General features: G+C 41.7%; 1 protein-coding gene across 1 annotated transcript in view; it reads right to left on the bottom strand.

The window, feature by feature from the left end:
- RFX6 (regulatory factor X6) overlaps window positions 1-19767 on the bottom strand; it is a 119061-nt gene that overhangs the window by 81196 nt on the left and 18098 nt on the right. Inside the window, exons 5-6 of the mRNA XM_088481007.1 lie at window positions 7230-7307; window positions 6593-6620 (exon numbers count right to left, since the gene is read on the bottom strand). Coding sequence (XP_088337133.1) covers window positions 6593-6620; window positions 7230-7307 — 106 coding nt within the window. The remainder of the gene's footprint in view (window positions 1-6592; window positions 6621-7229; window positions 7308-19767) is intronic.

Raw genomic sequence — 19767 nt, 5'->3', positions numbered from 1 at the left:
CACTACTACTACTACTGCTACCACCACTGCTACTACTACTACTACTTCTACTACCACCACTACAACCACTACTGCTACCACCACCACTATTACTACTACCACCACCACTACTACGCCACTACTATACTACTACCACCACCACTGCTACTAGTACTACTTCTACTACCACCACTACTACCACTGCTGCTACCACCACCACTATTACTACTACCACCACTACTATACTACTACCACTACTACTGCCACCACCACCACCACTACTACTACTACTGCCACCACTACTACCACCACCTCCACTAATACTGCTACTACCACTACTATACTACTACCACTACTACTGCCACCACCACTACTACTACTGCTACCACCACTGCCACTACTACTACTAATACCACCACTACTACCACCACCACTATTACTACTACCACCACCACTACTGCTACTACCGCCACTACTACTGCCACCACCACCAATACTACTGCTACTACTACCACTACTACTACCACCACTGCTATCATCACTACTACCACCACCTCCACTACTACTACTGCTACCACCACTGCCACTACCACCACTGCTAGTACTACCACCACTACTACTGCCACCACCACCACTACTACTACTGCTACTACTACTGCCACCACTGCTATCATCACTACTACCACCACCTCCACTACTACTACTGCTACCACCACTGCCACTACTATTACTACTACTACTACCAGGGACGCTTTAAGGCACGGGCAAGCAGAGCCGTTGCCCGGAGCCCCATTGCCTGGAGGGCGCAGCCCAGTCCCCACCTGAACATTTTTTTTATTTTTAGAAGCGCTCACCAGACTGCTTGATTGAAGACTACTAAGCTAGTAGCTTAGCACTAGGACCCAGCATGGCTCTCCATCCCGAGTTCACATTCAGTGACAGTGATGAGAGCGGCACCCGGCGATCCCGCCCAACACCGTCCTCTGCGCTCAGGCTCAGCACACAGGCAGATGACTGGCTGCCGTGGCTCAGCCTGGGCACTGCTGCTGTGTGTGACTGATTGTGAGGAAGAAGGGACACAGACGGTGACTCGCTGGGAGGGGGGCTGACCCCAGGCAAGTACCTTGAGATGCCAGTGGGACGGAGGGGAACTTAGATCTGATTATCTGAGTAGTCTCACTTCCAGCGTGTTTGGACAGGAGCAGGGGAGGAACAATGAGGGAGGGCTGTTGCTGAGCTTAAGCTGTCAGGGATCAAAGGCTCTCTCTTCCCTGTCTTGTACAAATCTGGCAGGCTGCTCGTAGCCCCGCGTTTCTAGCTAGCTAAATAAATGCTGGTCAGGCAGTGCAGCGTATACCCCCTGCTTAAGTCCCAGCAGCTGTGCTCTGTCAGTTGCAGTAGTATGCTGTCCTAGGCTGTCTCACTGCTGCTGTAGTCCTAGAGGTGCTGAAAAGCCTATTACCTAGAGCAAAGCTTCTCACCTGCGTTTTTTTTTAACATGTGCCCGTTACAGAAAATGTTTACCAACCAGGGGCCTGAAAGGTGCAGCCCTGCATTAGCCTTAGAGGCATGCTCTACATTTATATCTGTTTTAGTTGCGAGGCACTAGGACCCTAGAGCCCATTTATTAATGATTGCATTTGCAATTCGATCAGGGTATGTCAGTACTGCCCATGATCGCATTGCAAAATTTGATCATAACAGGTGGATGTATCATCCGGGACATGCAGGGACATGGGCTCCGAAAGGAGCCCGCCCCTGTGATATCTCCTGGCAGCCATTGCCGGGGGAGGGTTCCGGAGGAACCCTCCGCCGGCTGATTATGCAGTGTGTAACCATAGGCTACAGCGGCTAACGCCATCTGCAGATGCCGTTAGCTGAGGGGGCCAATATCCGGAATGCTTTACATTCCGGATATTGGTAAATCTGACAGCATCGCATCCCTCATAGAAAGCTATGGGGGATGTGGCTGCCAGTGGGAATGGAGGGATTGCAGCAGGTATCGGAGATATCTGCTGGCGTCCCTCCTTGATACATCCGGGGGATATTCATATTTGAGTTAAACCCCCAAAAACAGGTGTTTTCAGGGATTTTACCTCAAATATATAATGAAAAATGGCCCCCTAAATGGTTTACCACGTATATATGCAAACTCCAAAAAGCGCCTCCTGCACATGACAGCTCCCTGATGCATCTTTTCTCTCCATCCGTAGAATCTGTTGGTTGTGCCCCTGAGTATCCTGTATAACGGGAGGCCCCATGGAGACCCTAATTACACTATGCCACCACTGCTATTATACATAACCCTGCTGCCACCACTGTGCATAAATGGCCTTACTACCCGGAGCACCACAATGCTCAGCATAGCCCTAAAGCTTGTGGTTGCAACTGGGAATCCTTTCAACCTATACCTACTGTTAACCCTGTGTTACCTGTTCCTGTTTTCTACCTGGTTAATAAACCACCCTCTGGTTAAGCCAATCTGTTATGTGGACTAGCCTCTATATGCACACTCCTGACACCTACCACAGTAGTGTCTGCCAATACCTGTAGCCCAGGCCACCCTCTCTGCTGTTCCCAGACCGCGCCACAGCCCACCTCCTCCATTCCTGCATTGCAGGCTGCAGGAGGGAGAACACAGTGAGGAAGACGTGCCGATGCCAGAGGATAGCTGGATTCTTATGCAAATACTGTAGATGCGTTAAAACAGCTTCATTATGTGCTTTATTTGCAACATAAGATGGGAAAAAAATAACAACCTTGACTTGCAAATTATATTATTATTATTATTATTATTATTATTATTATTATTATTATTATCAAAAAGCCATTAATAGTTGCTTATCAGGCTGTTCATTTTATTTTTGTATATTTGTAAAAAAAAAAAAATTCTGCATTTTCTGCACTTTTTAGATTTTTTTAGTATGGGCCCATTTACCAAATGGTTTAGTGCAGGAAATCTCACAAATATCTCCTGCACTATGTAATTATCTGCATAATACTATATAGCATCACTGTTCCAAAATACCTTGACGTGAAAACATATGTCATCATATTTATTAAACTGAAAAGGTATTTTTTTTGGAGCTTGATGTCTATATCTGTCTCCATCTCCAGACTACATGGAGGAGAAGGATGTTCTCGCATCCCTCCCTTCCGTGAATCCTCCACTTATTCTTTCTCAAATAAGAGATAGAAAGGGAGACTAGTTGTGTCCAGACTATCAAGTAAAGCGCTCATCTGTTATCACCTATTTTCCCATGGAGATTCTATTCAAACGTTTTGCTGTCTGAGTAGTAACCTATAAGTGAAATACAATAGCACATCTTGCTGTCTTGTGCTGATTTGGGAACATTATCATACTGTCAAATGCTATATGTGTGTTAGCACAACATCTTCTTATATCCAAGTGTGTGTTTGTGTGTTGTGGGGGCGCCAAAGGAAATTCTTGCCCTGAGCTCCATTTGGTCTAGAACCGGCCCTGACTACTACTACTACTACTACCACCACTACTACTGCTACCACCATCATCACCACTAATACTGCCACCATGGCAATCCATGACCAGTTTCTGTGGTAGGGCCTAAACAGTACATGTGCCAAGGGGTACTGGAAGTCTCCAGTGCTCTTTTTGTAATGGTGTCCAGTCCAGTAGTAATAAACATTGCGAATGCAAGGGGGTTGCAAATCAGATACTGCATGGCTTATTCCAAATTGCGAGCAAAGAAATAAGAGCAAGTAACTTTGCACCTAGGCAAAACCACGTTTCACTGAAGGTGGGTATATTTAAAATGTGCAGAGAGATTTAGATTTGGGATGGGCGTGTCCTGTAGTAGCTCAAATCTAAACTGCAGTGTAATAGTAAAGCTGTCCAGCATGTGTGGGTCACATGAAAAGCAGCCAGCATTTGCAGTGCACCCCTTACATTACAACATGGTTTGTCAAAGTGCAAAGTTACTTGTTTTACTCAGAATCAACTCTGGCTACTGATTGCAGTAGTAGTAATCTGGCACATTAATATTAATTAAATATACAGCCATTTTATCATCATTATTTTCATATCAGATAGTTGTTTGTATATATTTCCAATGGACTGCTGTGGCCATAGTTACACCCCTGAGTGTAGCAGTAATGTTCCGTAGATTCGTGTTAAACAAAAAATGTAAAGTACAGTACAATAGTTTTGGTTTCTGTAATTTTGTGAGGTCAGCTCAGGGACAGTTTTTGTAAGGACAGCTAGAATGTACTCTTGTAACAAAAAAAGGCTTGGTCATGCTGTCAGTGATATAAATGACTAATGGTTGTGTAGGGGAGTGTAGACCCTGTTGTGTGCCATGTGAATGTGTCAGTTCCTGAGAAGGCAACCAGGGGCCCGGTTAGTAGCTGAGTATCAATGTTCCTCATACTATAAGTGAAATCCCAAAAAGTGGTCCAGTCACATTCTCTAAGTAAAGCTGGGCAGACTGGAGTCAGGTTCAAGCTGCAATAGCAGATCTGTCTTTTAAGCATCATATGCAATACATATAGAGCCTGAAGCAGAGGTGGACTCCATAGCAGCCTCGGTTTTGAGTCTCAGCTGCGGTAATATGCAAATGCTAATTTCAGCCTTCCCTTTGTATTCTGGCATTCGCCGAACAGTGCAAGCTTTGAGATGTTCATTTTCTTTTTTTTTTTTCAAACATAGGGTGGTGTTCAATTAGTTTTGCATCCGCGATAAAGTTTCGCCTGCCAGAATTTCCACCTACATCGCGTGTTTTGGACGCAGAAACTTATTGTGTGCGCCCCCGCTATTCGCCCTATTCAATTCCAAACCACGCGAAAACAGCAAGTCGCGAAGTCGGGAAATCAGCCTGAACCCCCCAAAAATATGTACTTACACTGGGGATCAATGTAATTGTGCCCGATTAGCCCTAATAAACCAATTTGGGGTACTTAAGTTGTTTCTATAGTTTCTTATTAGCGTCTATGCACAAGTGGTGAAGAACCACATTAAGCAGTATTTTTTATGAAAATAAGTAGTCCTGTCAAATTTGGGTTACCTGTAAATGGGTACTAGCATATTTTAATGTCTCTAAAGTTAAGTTTTTATAAAAGTAAAATTCCTCCATCATACAAGCACCTGCAATCCCAAAAATACTTGGCCCCTTCTTAGAGCACCCCCAGAACCTTATTTTTCTAGTTTTTGAAGTTGTCCCCCCACTTTGTGCTTTTTTCGCTCCCAAAATGAAAATACTTTTTGGGGTGTTCTTAAGTTTTTTCCAGGAATTTTTTGATGCAGTTGTCCTTTGGGGGGCTGTTCCAAGGGTTCTCAATGGTTTCCCCACCTTTGCACCCCAAAATAAAAATTGTTCACTTATTTTCTCCTGCTATTCAGAGGCGAATCTTTTTCACCTATTACATTGCATTGACTTTCCACGTGCGCGAAACCCAGCTGGGATTGAATACGGAGATAAGATTCGCGATACCTTTCCGCGGATCTCGCGATTTTCGCATCTAATTGAATATGGCCCATAGTTTTAATTGTTTTTTCAATAAGAAAACATAGGTACAGTGCAAATTGTATACAGTATAAAGCAAAAAGGTACAAAATGTGAGCTGTGCCCAGCAGGACAAGCCTCTAGTCAGGGAACAATATCAGAGAAGTCTTTAGGTAGTATAAGGCATCTCAGTAAAACAAAAAAAGAAAACAGAGAAGCTATGGCTCTGGATTGCTTTGGTTGGTCTGCCTCAGGGCATCACATTATAATACATTCTTTCTTTTTTGCACAATTTTAACACTTTACTGTTTGTTTTTATTATATTTGTATTTTCACCCTTCTATGCACCCATAGCTGCTCTTATCTTTCTTACTTCACATTTCACTTTTCTCATTATAGCGGTGCCTTGGGGTGGCTCGGCTGTGCTGATTTAGGGGTGTCCTGCGCTCTGGATTTGAACCCTAGTATGTTAGGGACATGCCCTACAGAGGTTACCTGGATATGGTGGGTAGGCCCATAACCTTGGCCATGATTATGCTAAAAACCTCTATTGATTGCAAAATTTTATTGCATAATGTATTTATATATAATCAGTAATTTGGAGTTGTGCACCTGTGATCTGTTTGTTTCTGTGCCTTATTGACATGGTGCCTGGTCCCATCCACATCTACAACCTGCAGCTGCTGCAAGGTAAGTGTGTCTGTGTGTATTGTATGTGTGACATATATGTGTGTGTTTATATGTGTGCGTGTCTATATATGTGGCTATGCCCACAGCATGATGGAAATCGGGGGAGTAGCTTGCGGGCATGGCATTGCACAAGAGGCAAAACCCCTTGCCACAAGGCTATGCCCACTTTTCCGAGTGCAAGTGCATAGGGCCACTTTCAGAATTTTTTCCAGGGCCACATAAAATTCCCAATCTGCCCCTTTATGTAATGATTCTAAAACAAAACACACTGTATCATTTGTCTCATGTTTCAGTACATGTTTACATTTTTTGATTTAATTACAATATATTGTACACTGTAGAGTATCATAATATTCTGGTCCTTTTAAGAACTGAATAATAATAATCATTATCATAACAAAATCAATGCGGCATCCTGCAGATTCTAATACAACAAAAGGACCCACCTCACTCTTCAGCTTGCTGCCAGAAAACCTTTTTGAGACAAAATGTATATTATTATTATTATTATTATTATTATTATTATTATTATACACTATACATGTATGTCTAGGTATACTACATTCAATAATTAAATATTGAAAAGTGATGATAATTATAATTAGTATTTACTAAAGATTGGCTGCATAAGCCAAGAAGATTGTTAATACATTGGAATTTTCCTCATTAACATAGCCGCAAGTGTGTTTTCAGAAAGAGGTAAATTAAATGTGCTTCTTTTTTTCTCTCTCTCGGGTAGATTTACTAAAGTTTCTAAAAATAAACAACCAGTCAGATTCTACAGTAGCCATTATTTCTCTATTGCATTATAGAAAATTATAGAGAGAATCTAACTGGTTGCCACCACTTGTCTGTTTTAGAAGCTCTAGCATCTCTCTCTCTCTCTCTCTCTCTCTCTCTCTCTCTCTCTCTCTCTCTCTCTCTCTCTCTCTCTCCCCCTCTCTCTCTTTATTTTTTTCTGTTCTGACATTTTAAAATATTAAATCATCCACCAAAAATAACATCATTTGAATTTGTACTCAAGTCAATGATATTGAAAGAGATGAGACCATTCTATATATCTGCTATTTAAGAATTATGTACCGTGTCAGTCCTTTTCCAGAGTAAACTGAATGGTAGTATGCACTGCTTTCCTTTATTCCAATGCCATAATAATGGTACCTGCAGTAGGAGATAGAAGACATCTTTCTGATCAGCCAGTAGTTACCGTAGTGACATGCAAATTAAGAATACCAGAGCAAACATATATTATACTTTGGTGATTTTTTACCAAAATGGCCTAGAGCATCTGAGACATTTGTCCTAAACACCATTGGTAGATATGGCAGGTCCTAGTAGCAGGAAGTAACACAAATGCCCAGTGGGAGCTAATTTCCTTCGGTACGGTACAGTATATCAGCGTCAGCATTTTGCCGTGTGGTGGGATTCTGGCGTTGGTATTTTGGCAGCCGGCATCTCATCCGCCGCCAATTTAACTACATCCCATTTGGACAACCAGATAGTAAGACAGAGAGAATCATATAATGTCTCTATCTGTTGATGCCTGGGAATTCTTATGCTCCACCTGGTATGTCCAGGAGAGAAGAATAACAGTGCTAATTTCTTGAAGCATCTCTGAACATTGCAACCAGCAGACCTACTGTAGCAAGATATAGGGTGGGTAGGGTGAGTGCTTTGGCTAGATGGCAATCCTACTGAATTCCCTAATACAAAGAAAATTGGTAGGTCACAGATTTCTGCAAACTAGAGTTGTTCAACAGGAAACGTTCCACCTAGCAACAGCTGGTGGGCAGACTACCACATACCTGGTGGTTTATTGGAGAAAGTCAATGTGTAAAAAGATTAAAAATATAAAGATTCAAGATGAATATTGACAAGTAAATAAGTAATTTGACATGGAGAGAATTTAAATAAGTAATTTTATTTCATAACCAAGTCCAGGGACAAGAAATTCATAACTAATATACTGTACACATGAACAATACATTTCTAATTAGATAAAGGCTTAACATTGAATATAGGATATCAGAGACCACATCCCCATAAGAGGAGCCAGTCTAACATCATTATTGGGGGGGGGGGGGTTTGGGACAAGATACCAGACCCAGTGTAGGTATTTAAGGTATGTCTAGGAGAACATTTGGCTTGCCTTGACAAAACCTGGTCATGGAAACGTGCATTGGTGTGTTCGCTGCAACTTTCTATATATACTGTAAAATACTATCAACTACTATACAGTATAATGTGTACTAGCAGCTCTATTCAAGTACCGCCAGACCTCAGCTGCACATAAAAGCTATCCGCCACTCTTACCACTATGGTACAGATTGGTTAGAATCAGAGACACAGGTTTAAACAAATACAACGCTGAGCCAACAAATACTATGCGGCACTAATGTGAGTTACCATATTAACAGCTCTACCTAAGTGCTTCCAATAGAACGCTACATTTCTCAGCCCACAAAGAATTCATGCATGACTCTCACCGCTCTAAAAACTACAATCCGGAGGGAGGGGGAGGGACGCTGTTGAGTGAGTGATATAGTTGAGTGATATAGAGCTGGACAAATATCACTAAGGTGAACAAACATATTAAACAGTTCTACCTAAATACCACCAATAGAACACAACAGACTTACCCACAAACAGATTCTACCCGTGGCCCTCCCCGCTCTAAATAACACAGACTGTAGAAGGGTGAGAGATAGTGTTGAACGATACAGTATTGAACTGCAGCAATACAGGTTGCATTGGGGTCAATTTTAGAGTCCATGTACCAAGAGACACTATAAACAGAGGAACCACTCTATCGTAATGCTAATAAGATAGAGAATATGTATAACTGAGACCTAAACAACTAGGTTCTCACTTAGATGTGAATAATGTCAACATATTATATGGTTATCATTATATATAATCACATCTGACAAATAGTGGCGGTTTGCAAAAATTACTTAAAGTGCTACCTAATTGTGCAAACAAGTTGTGAAGTAGCAACTAGTTAGAGGGACCCCCTCTCTTTCCTTGAATACAGATTGTGACAGCATTGCATGAAAACTGGTCGATATGTTTGTTTGAAAACAGAAATAATATACACAAATACAGAATTAACATAATATTAAAGAATATTTTTTATTTTAAACAAACATCATTAAAAGAAATTAAAGGCAATCATCATATTTTGTGACATGCTCTCCCACGTCTTACTTTTCTCTGAAAAGCAAACTGTTACAACTGTAACTAATCTTAGAATTTATATCAGATTCTGTTGCATAATTGCAACATTTGTTGCTATTTAACATATATGCCTTTTGAAATAAGAATATATGAGGACCATTTTTGAAGTCAAAGAACGTGAATAAGAGAGAATTTTAACAAGGAAATATATAATAATACAGGGGATGCAAAAGATCTATTCTAGGAACACCTGAAGGTTTAAATCATTGTTTGAAAGGAATCGGTATGTAATGCCAGTGGCTCATTAGCCGCCGGATGAAATACCAAAGCCAGAAGCCCGAACTCTGTACATCCCTGCAGGGGCTGGTAAGTACCCTAACCCTCCCCTGTCCCCCCCCCCCTAACCCTCCCTTTGGGGTGCCTAACCCCAGGGGTGTAGCGAGGGTGGTTCCAGTGGAGCATGAGCTCCGGACACCAAAATAGACAGGGGGCACCATCCAGGGTTCCCTTTCATTGGGTGCTTCACAGTATGACAGGCACCTGTTAGTTTTATTGCGGTTTGTTTTCTCTAATCCTAGATAAGTTACGGATCTAAGATCTGTTTCTACATTTCATGCTCCCTCAAGCTGCCCAGATTGCATCTTTAATTCCCTCCGCTCTCTACCCTGTGATTGGCTCTTTGCCCCTGTCCACTCCTTTCTTAGTGGCTTCTGTCACCACCCCTCTCTGATCAACTCTTTGCCCCTCTCCTTTCTTATTGGCCTCTGTTACCTCCCCTCTCTGTTCAGCACTTTCCGTTCCCCTCTTTTCTTTGATCCCCTCCCTCCTTCTCTCCTCATTCATTCATGGACTTCAATGGACTTAAAAGTGACACATCTGAGGTAAAATCCTAAACTTCAATTATAAGGTATGAGTTTAAAAAAAGTCACTGCTTTGCTATTTAATGTAATGGAGGTGTTCCCAGGCATGACCACAAAGTGTTATTTGAAAGGTCTTTTAAAAAATATTAGGGACCTGAAATGATAATAATGGTGGTAGACAGAACATGACATGATTAATAGTACTCACATATAATAATAAAGGTGCAATGTATATTTGCTAAGTAGGAACATAGATGAGAAGGGAACTTCCTATAGGTGTACCCACTCCAGTGAAAGCTGTTTGGAGCAGTAATTGCAGTAATAAGCTGTGCACCCCGTGATATCTCACTCTAGCACATTTATTCTGTCAATTGAAGTTAAATGATCAGAATATATAATACAATCTCCTCTATTGGCTAATAACAATAATTAAAAGGATATGAAAGTCAGATCCTAGGTGCTATATATAAATAAAGTGGTGCCAAAGGAGCTACCCCTTACTGTCAGATCAGTGCAACTCCATAGCATTCTATTCCCTCAATGCCCAGCATGATACTGACACTGTTTGCTGTTTTTCTCTTCATTATTCCCCCGCAGGCTGGCCATACCCGACTGGCACAGTTCAGTACGGGGTGGGGTGCTACGACAGACACTTTCTCCGGGTGCCATGGTTCCACGCTACTCCTCTGCCTAACCCTAACCTCCCCCCGGAAGTGCCTAACCTCCCCCCGGTGGTGCCTATCACTAACCCCCCCTTCCCGCACGCTAAACATAACCCTCCCGGGAGGGGTGCCTTACCCTAACCTCCCCCCAGTGGTGCCTAACCCTAACCCCCCTTCCCCTAGCCTAACCCTAGCCCTCCCCGTGGGGTACCTAACCCTAAGTTCCCCAGGGGGTGCCTAAACCGAACCCTCCCCGCTTACCTTCATCTGTCGGGATTTCTGCCCTAAGTCACATTTTGGTGAGAGAGACAGCGTCAGACCTTAGTGACTATCTGAATGTGTGAGCAGCATATTGTCCAAGTAGATTACGCAGCAGAATCCTTTCTGATGAAGGTGACAATAAAATAGTTTAGATCCACTGCATTCACTAAACTTGTGCAGGCAGTGGGTATTCCTCTAGGAAGACCATCACTGCATGAAATTACCAGCAGCACAACCGGAGCGGCACCTTGTTACCATCTGTCTGCTGACACTGTAAGACTTTTGAACAGAACTTGTATTCTGATTTCATGATACAGGTCTTTAGGCTACAACAACTACAAGGTTTCCCATACCACCATAGGTGGGATCCTGCCATATAAAGACTGTCTCAAGAGCCATAGCAGTAAGTGCTAATATCTAATAAGAAACTTGTGACTACTTATCCATATGTTTGTGTGATCCAATACCTGATTTATACCATACTTTTAGAGCAGCTTCATTACTTAACAACACTCCTACATCTCACACAAACGCGCACACTGCCAACAACAGCACACAATCTGGCCATATACAACATGCGGGCCTTTGCCAATAATGAGGGTGAGTCTACTAATGGCCTTGAGTATGACATACTTTGAGGCTACTAGAGACTCTAAAGTGCAAACAAATTATTTTTCTGCTTTTTTTTTCAGAACAAAAATTAAAGGGAACATCATCCATTTTTAAATCAAATTTGCCCTAACATTTTGTCTGACGGGTTTTTCTGAGCCTTATCACCCATGTGTGAACATAAAGAAGAGTCAACTTCAGGGTCATATAGTCTGAGAGCTCTGTATGACTTCTAGAAGCCTATTGTATTCTTTGACTACAGTTGCTCTAAAGCCAGATGGGCAAATTGTATACTGTAGACTTCATTAGCATCCAATGTAAGGTATAAAATAATTTGGTGGGAGGTCTTACCAGCTTGTGCCACCCAGGTCATGTCATCTCTTATGACTCACAAGGGGAGTCATAAGAGTCTTAAACTGGTATTCAAATGGTGCCAGCTTCAGTCAGAGGTACTGAGCTAAATAACATGACTTTCATACCGAAGTTCCGGGTCTGACCTGGGGTAAGAACAGGGTTCCAATCTGAATCAAACCCAGAACTTATCCCTTTAGACTGCATTGCTGACCCAGGATATTCCCGAGTCAGCGTCGTTCACACCGGAGCCGGGTCTGCAGTGGCCCGGCTCTTACGGCTTTGCAGTGGATGCTTGGAGATTATGTCATCTCTAAGCTCCACTGAAGCCGGCCAATTGGGTCGCATGCGTCGCGATACGGGTCATCGTGACCCAGATATCACCGTTTACACTGCAGGGTGGCATGGAAATGACCCGTGGCCTACCCTGCAAAGTACCCGTGTTGGATTCCCGGGTCCCTGGACCCGCATGGATCCATTTACACCTACAAAAATCCTGGGTTGATGTGTATCAACCCGGGATTTTTAGGTCGGTGTAAAAGGGGTATTAGGAAGGCACAAAAACACTGGATTATTTTGATTAAATTTTTTGATTTCTTGCACATTCTCATATCTTTTAGATATTTTTCTAGTTTTATATTTGCAGTACGGTTTTAATGTTCACAAATAAAAATAATTATGGTTTATATTCATTATGTATTAATTGGCCTTTGTTCTTTTCATTTTTGGATTATTTGCTTTGGTAAAAGAGTATTTACCTGAAACATTTTTGTCTTCCACTTTTTCTTTGTACTAGCATGTTTTTCATTAGTATTTGCTATAGTTTATTACATTTTTGCTACTATTGCTGTTTGTAACATGAGCTTGCATTACATTTATTTATGTACATTATGATCTGTATATGTGCACATTTGTGTTCTGAATTTTACAAAAATAACAATATTGCAGTGCACATTTCTGTGTGGGTTGGATATTATTTTAGATAAGTCTGATACTCTACACTCATATATAGAGTTATATATTAGATGGGGGAGTTTATGCAGCGTAATCCAGTAAAACACATGGTTTCACATGTGTTTTTGTAATTTGGCCATCAACATAGTGTGTGGTTATTATTAGCTATAAAACCTCAATTAGTGAAAAGTTGATTGTTTATTCCTTGACCTTACACATAGTGTGAGGATACTATTACTTACACAAGCTTAGTTTGCAAGTAGATGCTTGTATATTTCTTGGACCTCTGCATATTGTTTGGATACTATTACTTACATAAGCTCAATTAGCAAGGAGATGATTGTTTGTTCCTTGGTGCTACTCATAGTGTTGACTGCTATTACTTACATAAACTCACTACACAAGAAGATAATTGTATATTCCTTAATCACACAGCTTAGCAAAAATATTTGCATATAAACACTATTTCCAAGGAATCTTCCTCACAAGCATGAATTAAGTATTACAGAGGGTTAGGATTCATTAACATACTTTTTGCTGGTAGAAATGCTGGGTTTTCTTTATTTTAAATCTATTAATTAATTTCAGTTAAACTATGTTCTGCACTCTGTGAAAATAGAAATAAACTACTAAGTATTAGATAATAATAGTAATATTTTGTAGAGTGGGTTATGGGGTTATGTATATATAGAGTAATATGGGTATATTTACTGAAATGCAGGTTTATAGAAGTGGATGTGTTGCCAATAGCAACCAATTAGATTCTAGCTATAATCTTCTAGAAGTTGCTAGATAAATGATAAAAGATAAATAATATGATCTTATTGATTGCTATGGGCTACATCTCCACAGTGGCGTCACAAAGTGGTGCGGGGGGTGCGGGCCGCACCCGGGTGTCACCGCCGAGGGGTGACACCAAGGTGCAGACTGACACTCCCCCACAGTGACAGGAGCCGGGTGCTGCACTGTAGTATTAAGGGAGCCAGCACTGCAACACTAGGCAGTCAGCACCCCCTGCACCCCTCCCAGTAATATTAGGAATGGAACCACGGGGGATCGTGCCATGATGCCATGCCCATGTCCTGCGAGGCCACACCCCTTATCATGAGACCATGCCCCTTTTTGCGCCACGCACACAACATCCCTCCCCGTACCGGGTGACACCGTGGGGAGGGCCGCCACTTTATCTCCACTTCTATAAACCCACACTTTAGTGAATACACCCCATAGAGTAATTTGGGGTTATACATAGAACAGATTTATGGAACTATGGCCCCCATTTACTAACGAGTGATACATTTCACTGTGTATGATAAATGGTGCTCCAGCCAATCAGCTCTCAACTGTCATTTTTCTAACAGTTCACAGATGGGAGCTGATTGGCTGGAGCACCATTTATCATACACAGTGAAATTTATCACTCGTTTTGGTGATAAAACTCATTAGTAAATGAGGGCCTATGTACAGTATCTACAGTATCTGGTGAAACAAATATGCTATATATACGAAAGATTCCTGGACTGCACACCCTGAATATATATAATGGGAGGTGCTACCTGTGTGAGACTTTTATTGTAGGCACAGGGTGTGCAGTCCAGGAATCCTTCCCATATACTCCATTTAATGTGCTTTATTGCACACCTGAGGGAAAGCACCCTTCATTATTGGTTTAAAATAATGGATTCTGGTAATGTATATGCACACTAGTATTAGGCACAATTCTAGGTAAGTCCTACAAGTTATATACTGCAACTTTGGTTAGTTTTTGGGGTGTGGGTCCCCCTGGATTGCTTTGATTGATCTGTTTAAGGGCACCGCATTATAACACATTTTTCTTTTATAACACATTTTGACCCTTCACTGTTTTTTTATTATACATGTTCTTCACTTTTTTATTTTCATTCTTTATATGCAGCTGTGGCTGCTCTTAACTATCTCTTTTACACTGCACTTTTCTTACTATGGCGGTGCTCTGGAGCGGTTTAGCTGGGCTAGTTTGGGGGTGTCCTGAGCTCTGGATTTGAACCCTAGTATGTTAGGGACCTACCCTGCAGAGGTTACCTGGATATGGTGGGTAGGCCTATAACCTTGGCCAAGGTTATGCTAAAAACCTCTAATGATTGCAAAATTTGATTGCAAATGTATTTATATATAATTAGTAATTTGGGGTTGTGCACCTGTGATCTGTTTGTTCTGTGGAAACAAATATGCTCTAAGTACTTTTCAACACAATTTTTATATGAAGTGAATATATAGTGTATGGTGTTTTTAAGTTTTGGAGATTGTTGAGGATATACATGCACAATTCCTCTATCTGGTTTGCTTCCCTTTCATATACGTACAGTCCCTAATACGTGTTAAGATTCACAACTGCTACATGCAAACTGATAGCCGTGCAATTTCTGTTTTACTAATATGATTGTTTGCATTATCCAATTTCAAAAACAACAATGCAACAATGTGTACAAAGAACATTTATGTTTAAACATATGTTAAGTTATCATCTCACATACTAAAGTGCTCTCAAATTTGCCCGGTAAATCATTACTGCAGATGTGATTACATCCTGGGCTTCAATGGCTTTTCATTTTTCCCTGCACTGGTAATATTTTTCAGCAGTATTATTATCACTAAATGGCTGTAACCCATAGTATAGATAGCTGATGACAGGCTAATTAAGTAAATGAAACAAGACACAGCACTAAATGAGTCCTAACAGCTGTGCAATGGATTTGTGTAGATACAGTAACATATACACACAAGTATTATACATCATTAAAGCAGAGACAACTGATATTCTATTTTTGTAATACTGATTACCAAACACTGCCCTATATTTAAAAGCTAAGGACATTTTTTCATAGCAGTGTTTGCTTAACCCCTTCACTGCTGAGAGTTTTCTTACCCTTGTGCGGGTCAATATGGGAGAGATAGGGCACAATGATGGGCACAATGTGCCCTTACCACATCTATTTGTTATGAAGCACTGGGTGAAATTGTTTGGTAATCACAGGTAATGACCAGACAATATCCTGTAAGGGGGCCACATAGATTGATATCTGTAACCCCACATTTACTGATGTAATTATGGGCATGATAGGGCACATAGGACCCTCCCACCCATATACAGAAAAGGCCTGTTTTCCGTAGCGCAGGCTAATATAGGTGGACGTTGCCACTAAACAAAAAAGACATAAGGTCTATATATCTATCTATCTATCTATCTATCTATCTATCTATCTATCTATCTATCAGAGGTAAGTCCAACTTGTACCCAATCCACCCCTTAAGCGGGGTATCACATTTATGCAAATGACGATTCCCACATGTCATCCTCAGCTAAAGGCTTAATATCCCAAAAATGATAATTTCTCAATGGTACTTGGAGACATATGTAGCAGTGTAAACAAAGAAACAAATCCTTTTGTATCAGCGCACCTGTGCAAGTTGCCTATACACTTCAAAAAGGGGACCTACACCTCCAAAAACATATAATGCAAAGTCAAAACAGATGCAAATAATGGTGCTAACACGTTTAGCACAGGGTTGACCATACTCAGGCCACCCTCTTCCCTCAATCTGTAGGTGATGCCCCTTTTGACTATATTCATCCTGTTTCCCCATAACATCAGGAAAAGCAGTGAATTCATTCTATACCACATTGATTGGGGCACAAAACAGACATAATTGATGTACAAGAACACTGGATCAGGTAGACCTTGCACAAATCCTCCCTCTCCCTAAAAGAACATTTCTATTTTCCTCCAACACGCTACCTTCCGGGATGCAATTTCCAGCTTCTTTTCCCAATTCAGAGTGGCATAAGCACCATGATTGAATTAGATTCCTAAAATCTTAATCTATGAACTGGCCTCGGGGAGGCCAAATTCTCCACCTACCTCCCCCATTCAGAAAGCTTCACACATTTCCTGGTTTATTCTGGAGCACGAGGCTTCTTACGAAGGAGTCGATTGCAAACACATGTAGAAGGGGGCTCAGGGGGCACCCCTAATGGACTCCAGCAGAATCCACCAAACCATTTACAAGGGGGAAGCTTTCGGCCATACTGTATATTACTTTCAGCCAATTCACCACCCTCTCTGGAAACCCATACCTTTCCAGTATGGCCCATAGGTACTCGTGGTTGACACGGTCAAACGCCATGGACTGATCCAGTGCAAACAAATACATTTTACAGCACCACTCAATGGACTCCCGGACACCAAGGACAGCACTAAAGGTACTGTTGCCCTACACTGTGCAATGCTGAGAAGTGAAAGCAGCTGTTCAGAAACTTCAATCAGTCTGTTAATAATAATAATTTTTGCCAAAATCTTGCTTTCTGTGCCGAGAAGAGCTATGGGGTTCCAGTTCTCAACACATAATATGTCGTTACCTTTGGACAGTAGTATAAGGGCAGATAACCTCATGGAGGGGTAAGACTTCCCTCTTCCAGGCTAGCATTAAATACCTTGGTGGTGAGGATGTCGGAAAAGATCTTATAAAATTTGTATTTTAACCCATCTGCGCTTTGAGATTTCCTGACAGATAATCTGTCAATCACTCTCCTGACCTCCTCCACCAATATTTAACTCTCCAAAGAGTCAAAAGGCATCAGGTTCCTTGAGCCCACGTGTTTCCCTCAGAAAAACCTCCATCCTCTCCCTGATGGGTGACTCTTTTTAGATAACAGATTAGAGTAGTAGTCCACAATGACACGCAAGATGTCCTTCTTTGCCTCCTGAAGGACACCCTGACTATCACGTAGACCTCTAATCTCCCTTGTCTAAACTGTCCTCCTGCAGCTCTGGTAAGGATAGGGCGAGTGGCACATCTCATAATCCCTTTCCAAAACCAAGGAGGCCAGCCAGTTATACTGCAACTCTTTCATCTGAGCCTTCACTCGGCAGATTTCCTCATCCGTTCCCTGCTCAGAGATTAAGGGGTCCAGTTTCCTTCTCAAAGAATTGTAGATATTTAATTTTCTCAGAGTCTCCTTAACAAAAAAATCTATTTATTCTAGACCTATGACTACGACAAAAATGTCCTCAATACTTCAAGTATCTCACTGTAATTATGTGACACATTGGTTGTCACATTAATTTTTCCATATGTCACTCAGTAGCATTAGGTATAACATGAAAATGATCTCATTTAGGGGTACATTTTACAAGGGAAAAGTGGAGATGTAGCACATAGTGACCAATCAGATTGTAGCTTTAATTTATCACGTACAGTCTCTAGATTTTGAATTGTTGCTATGTGCACCTCCACTTCCCTTACTACAAGTTTTAGTAAATCTAACCATAAGTGTAATGGGAAGTTAAAAATAAATCACACATACAGTGTCCTCTTGCATCTTTGCCAATTGCGCTGCAAACGTGCGCACGCATCGCGCTATTCGATTTGCCGTGGCTGCGTGTGCCACGTTACACCATGCTCCACTCTGCATTTGCACCATGCAATCCTATGAATCGTGGGTGCAAACCCTGCACTCATACCCGCTCGTGGGCACGCGACTCACTCCATACATGGCGCAATTTGCCGCACAAGCAGCAAATATGCAAGTGGACATATCTGTACTAAAAAGCAGAAGGTGCGCTGTTAATCGCTCCCAATATCAACTGTATCTGTGACAGCTCACTATTGGGTTCTGTAGCCCACACTCAAAAGACAAAAATAAAACAAAGTATAGAGCTCAAACTGATCCACTGATCAGTATCTCATTTCCTAGACTGATCAGTGGATACTATATTGTTGCAAGTGACTGTTACATTGTGTCATTTTATTAAGCTACATTTTACATTGTTTTGAATGCTACTGCAGAGGATTATTATCTATGGCCCTGATTCAGAGCCGGACGCTGTGACAGAGCGCTCGCTCTGAATCAGGGCCGGGCTCTTTTTTTTTTTGAACGGCCTCCTGGCCACTCGCATAGCTGTGGGTGACCACCAACAGCTATAGCGAGTGGCCAGGAAGATGGTCGCGATGGTCAAGACCACCGCTACCATCGGGCTTGTGACGAGACCCTTATGGTAGGGTCTCGTTGCCGCAAGCCCCAGAGAGATTTCGACTCTAACAGATCGTGATGTCAGTGGGTCCACCCCCAAACGGAGGCATTCACATGGGAACACCTCCGTTTGGGCAGCCACCCCCCCGGCTCGCCCACCAAAGGGGGCGTGCTGTCACTCAAAATGACAGCACGCCCCCTTGGTACGAGACCCGGAGCGACGGAGTGCCCGTCGCTATCCGGGCCTAGCGCATGCGCATGACGGAGCCGGCTCCGTCGTGCGCATGTGCACTGGCCCACCATCGACCCAGTTCTGAGTGGGTCAGAATCAGGCCCTATGTCTCTAGTTTACCAATATTAGATTATAGGATAGAGATTGGAATTTACTGTATTTTATGTTTACATTTTCTGTTCATTACATATAATACACGTAAATATTCATATTTATGCATTTTTTAATGAATTAAAAGAGTACCATTAGACTCATCAATTGTGTCAGTTTGAACACTTTACTTTGTTTTATTTATATCTGTACTAGCCATATTTTCTGAATGCACTATAGCTTATTACATTTCAAGCCACATGTATTTGTAAACAAATAATATTTGTCTATATTTTCTCATTCATATTTCACACTACAATTGTTGAATATTTTTTTAATTTACACAATTGTTAGTCTTAAAAGCAGTCTGATGTTTAATTTGCTATATTTATGGCTTCTTTATTTAAAAGATACT

Source organism: Taudactylus pleione, unplaced genomic scaffold (assembly GCF_031769625.1).
Source record: "Taudactylus pleione unplaced genomic scaffold, aTauple2 ptg000259l, whole genome shotgun sequence".
In the NCBI taxonomy this organism is placed as follows: Eukaryota; Metazoa; Chordata; class Amphibia; order Anura; family Myobatrachidae; genus Taudactylus; species Taudactylus pleione.
Note: the sequence above shows the minus strand (reverse complement) of the source record. Positions and strands in the feature narration are given on the sequence as shown.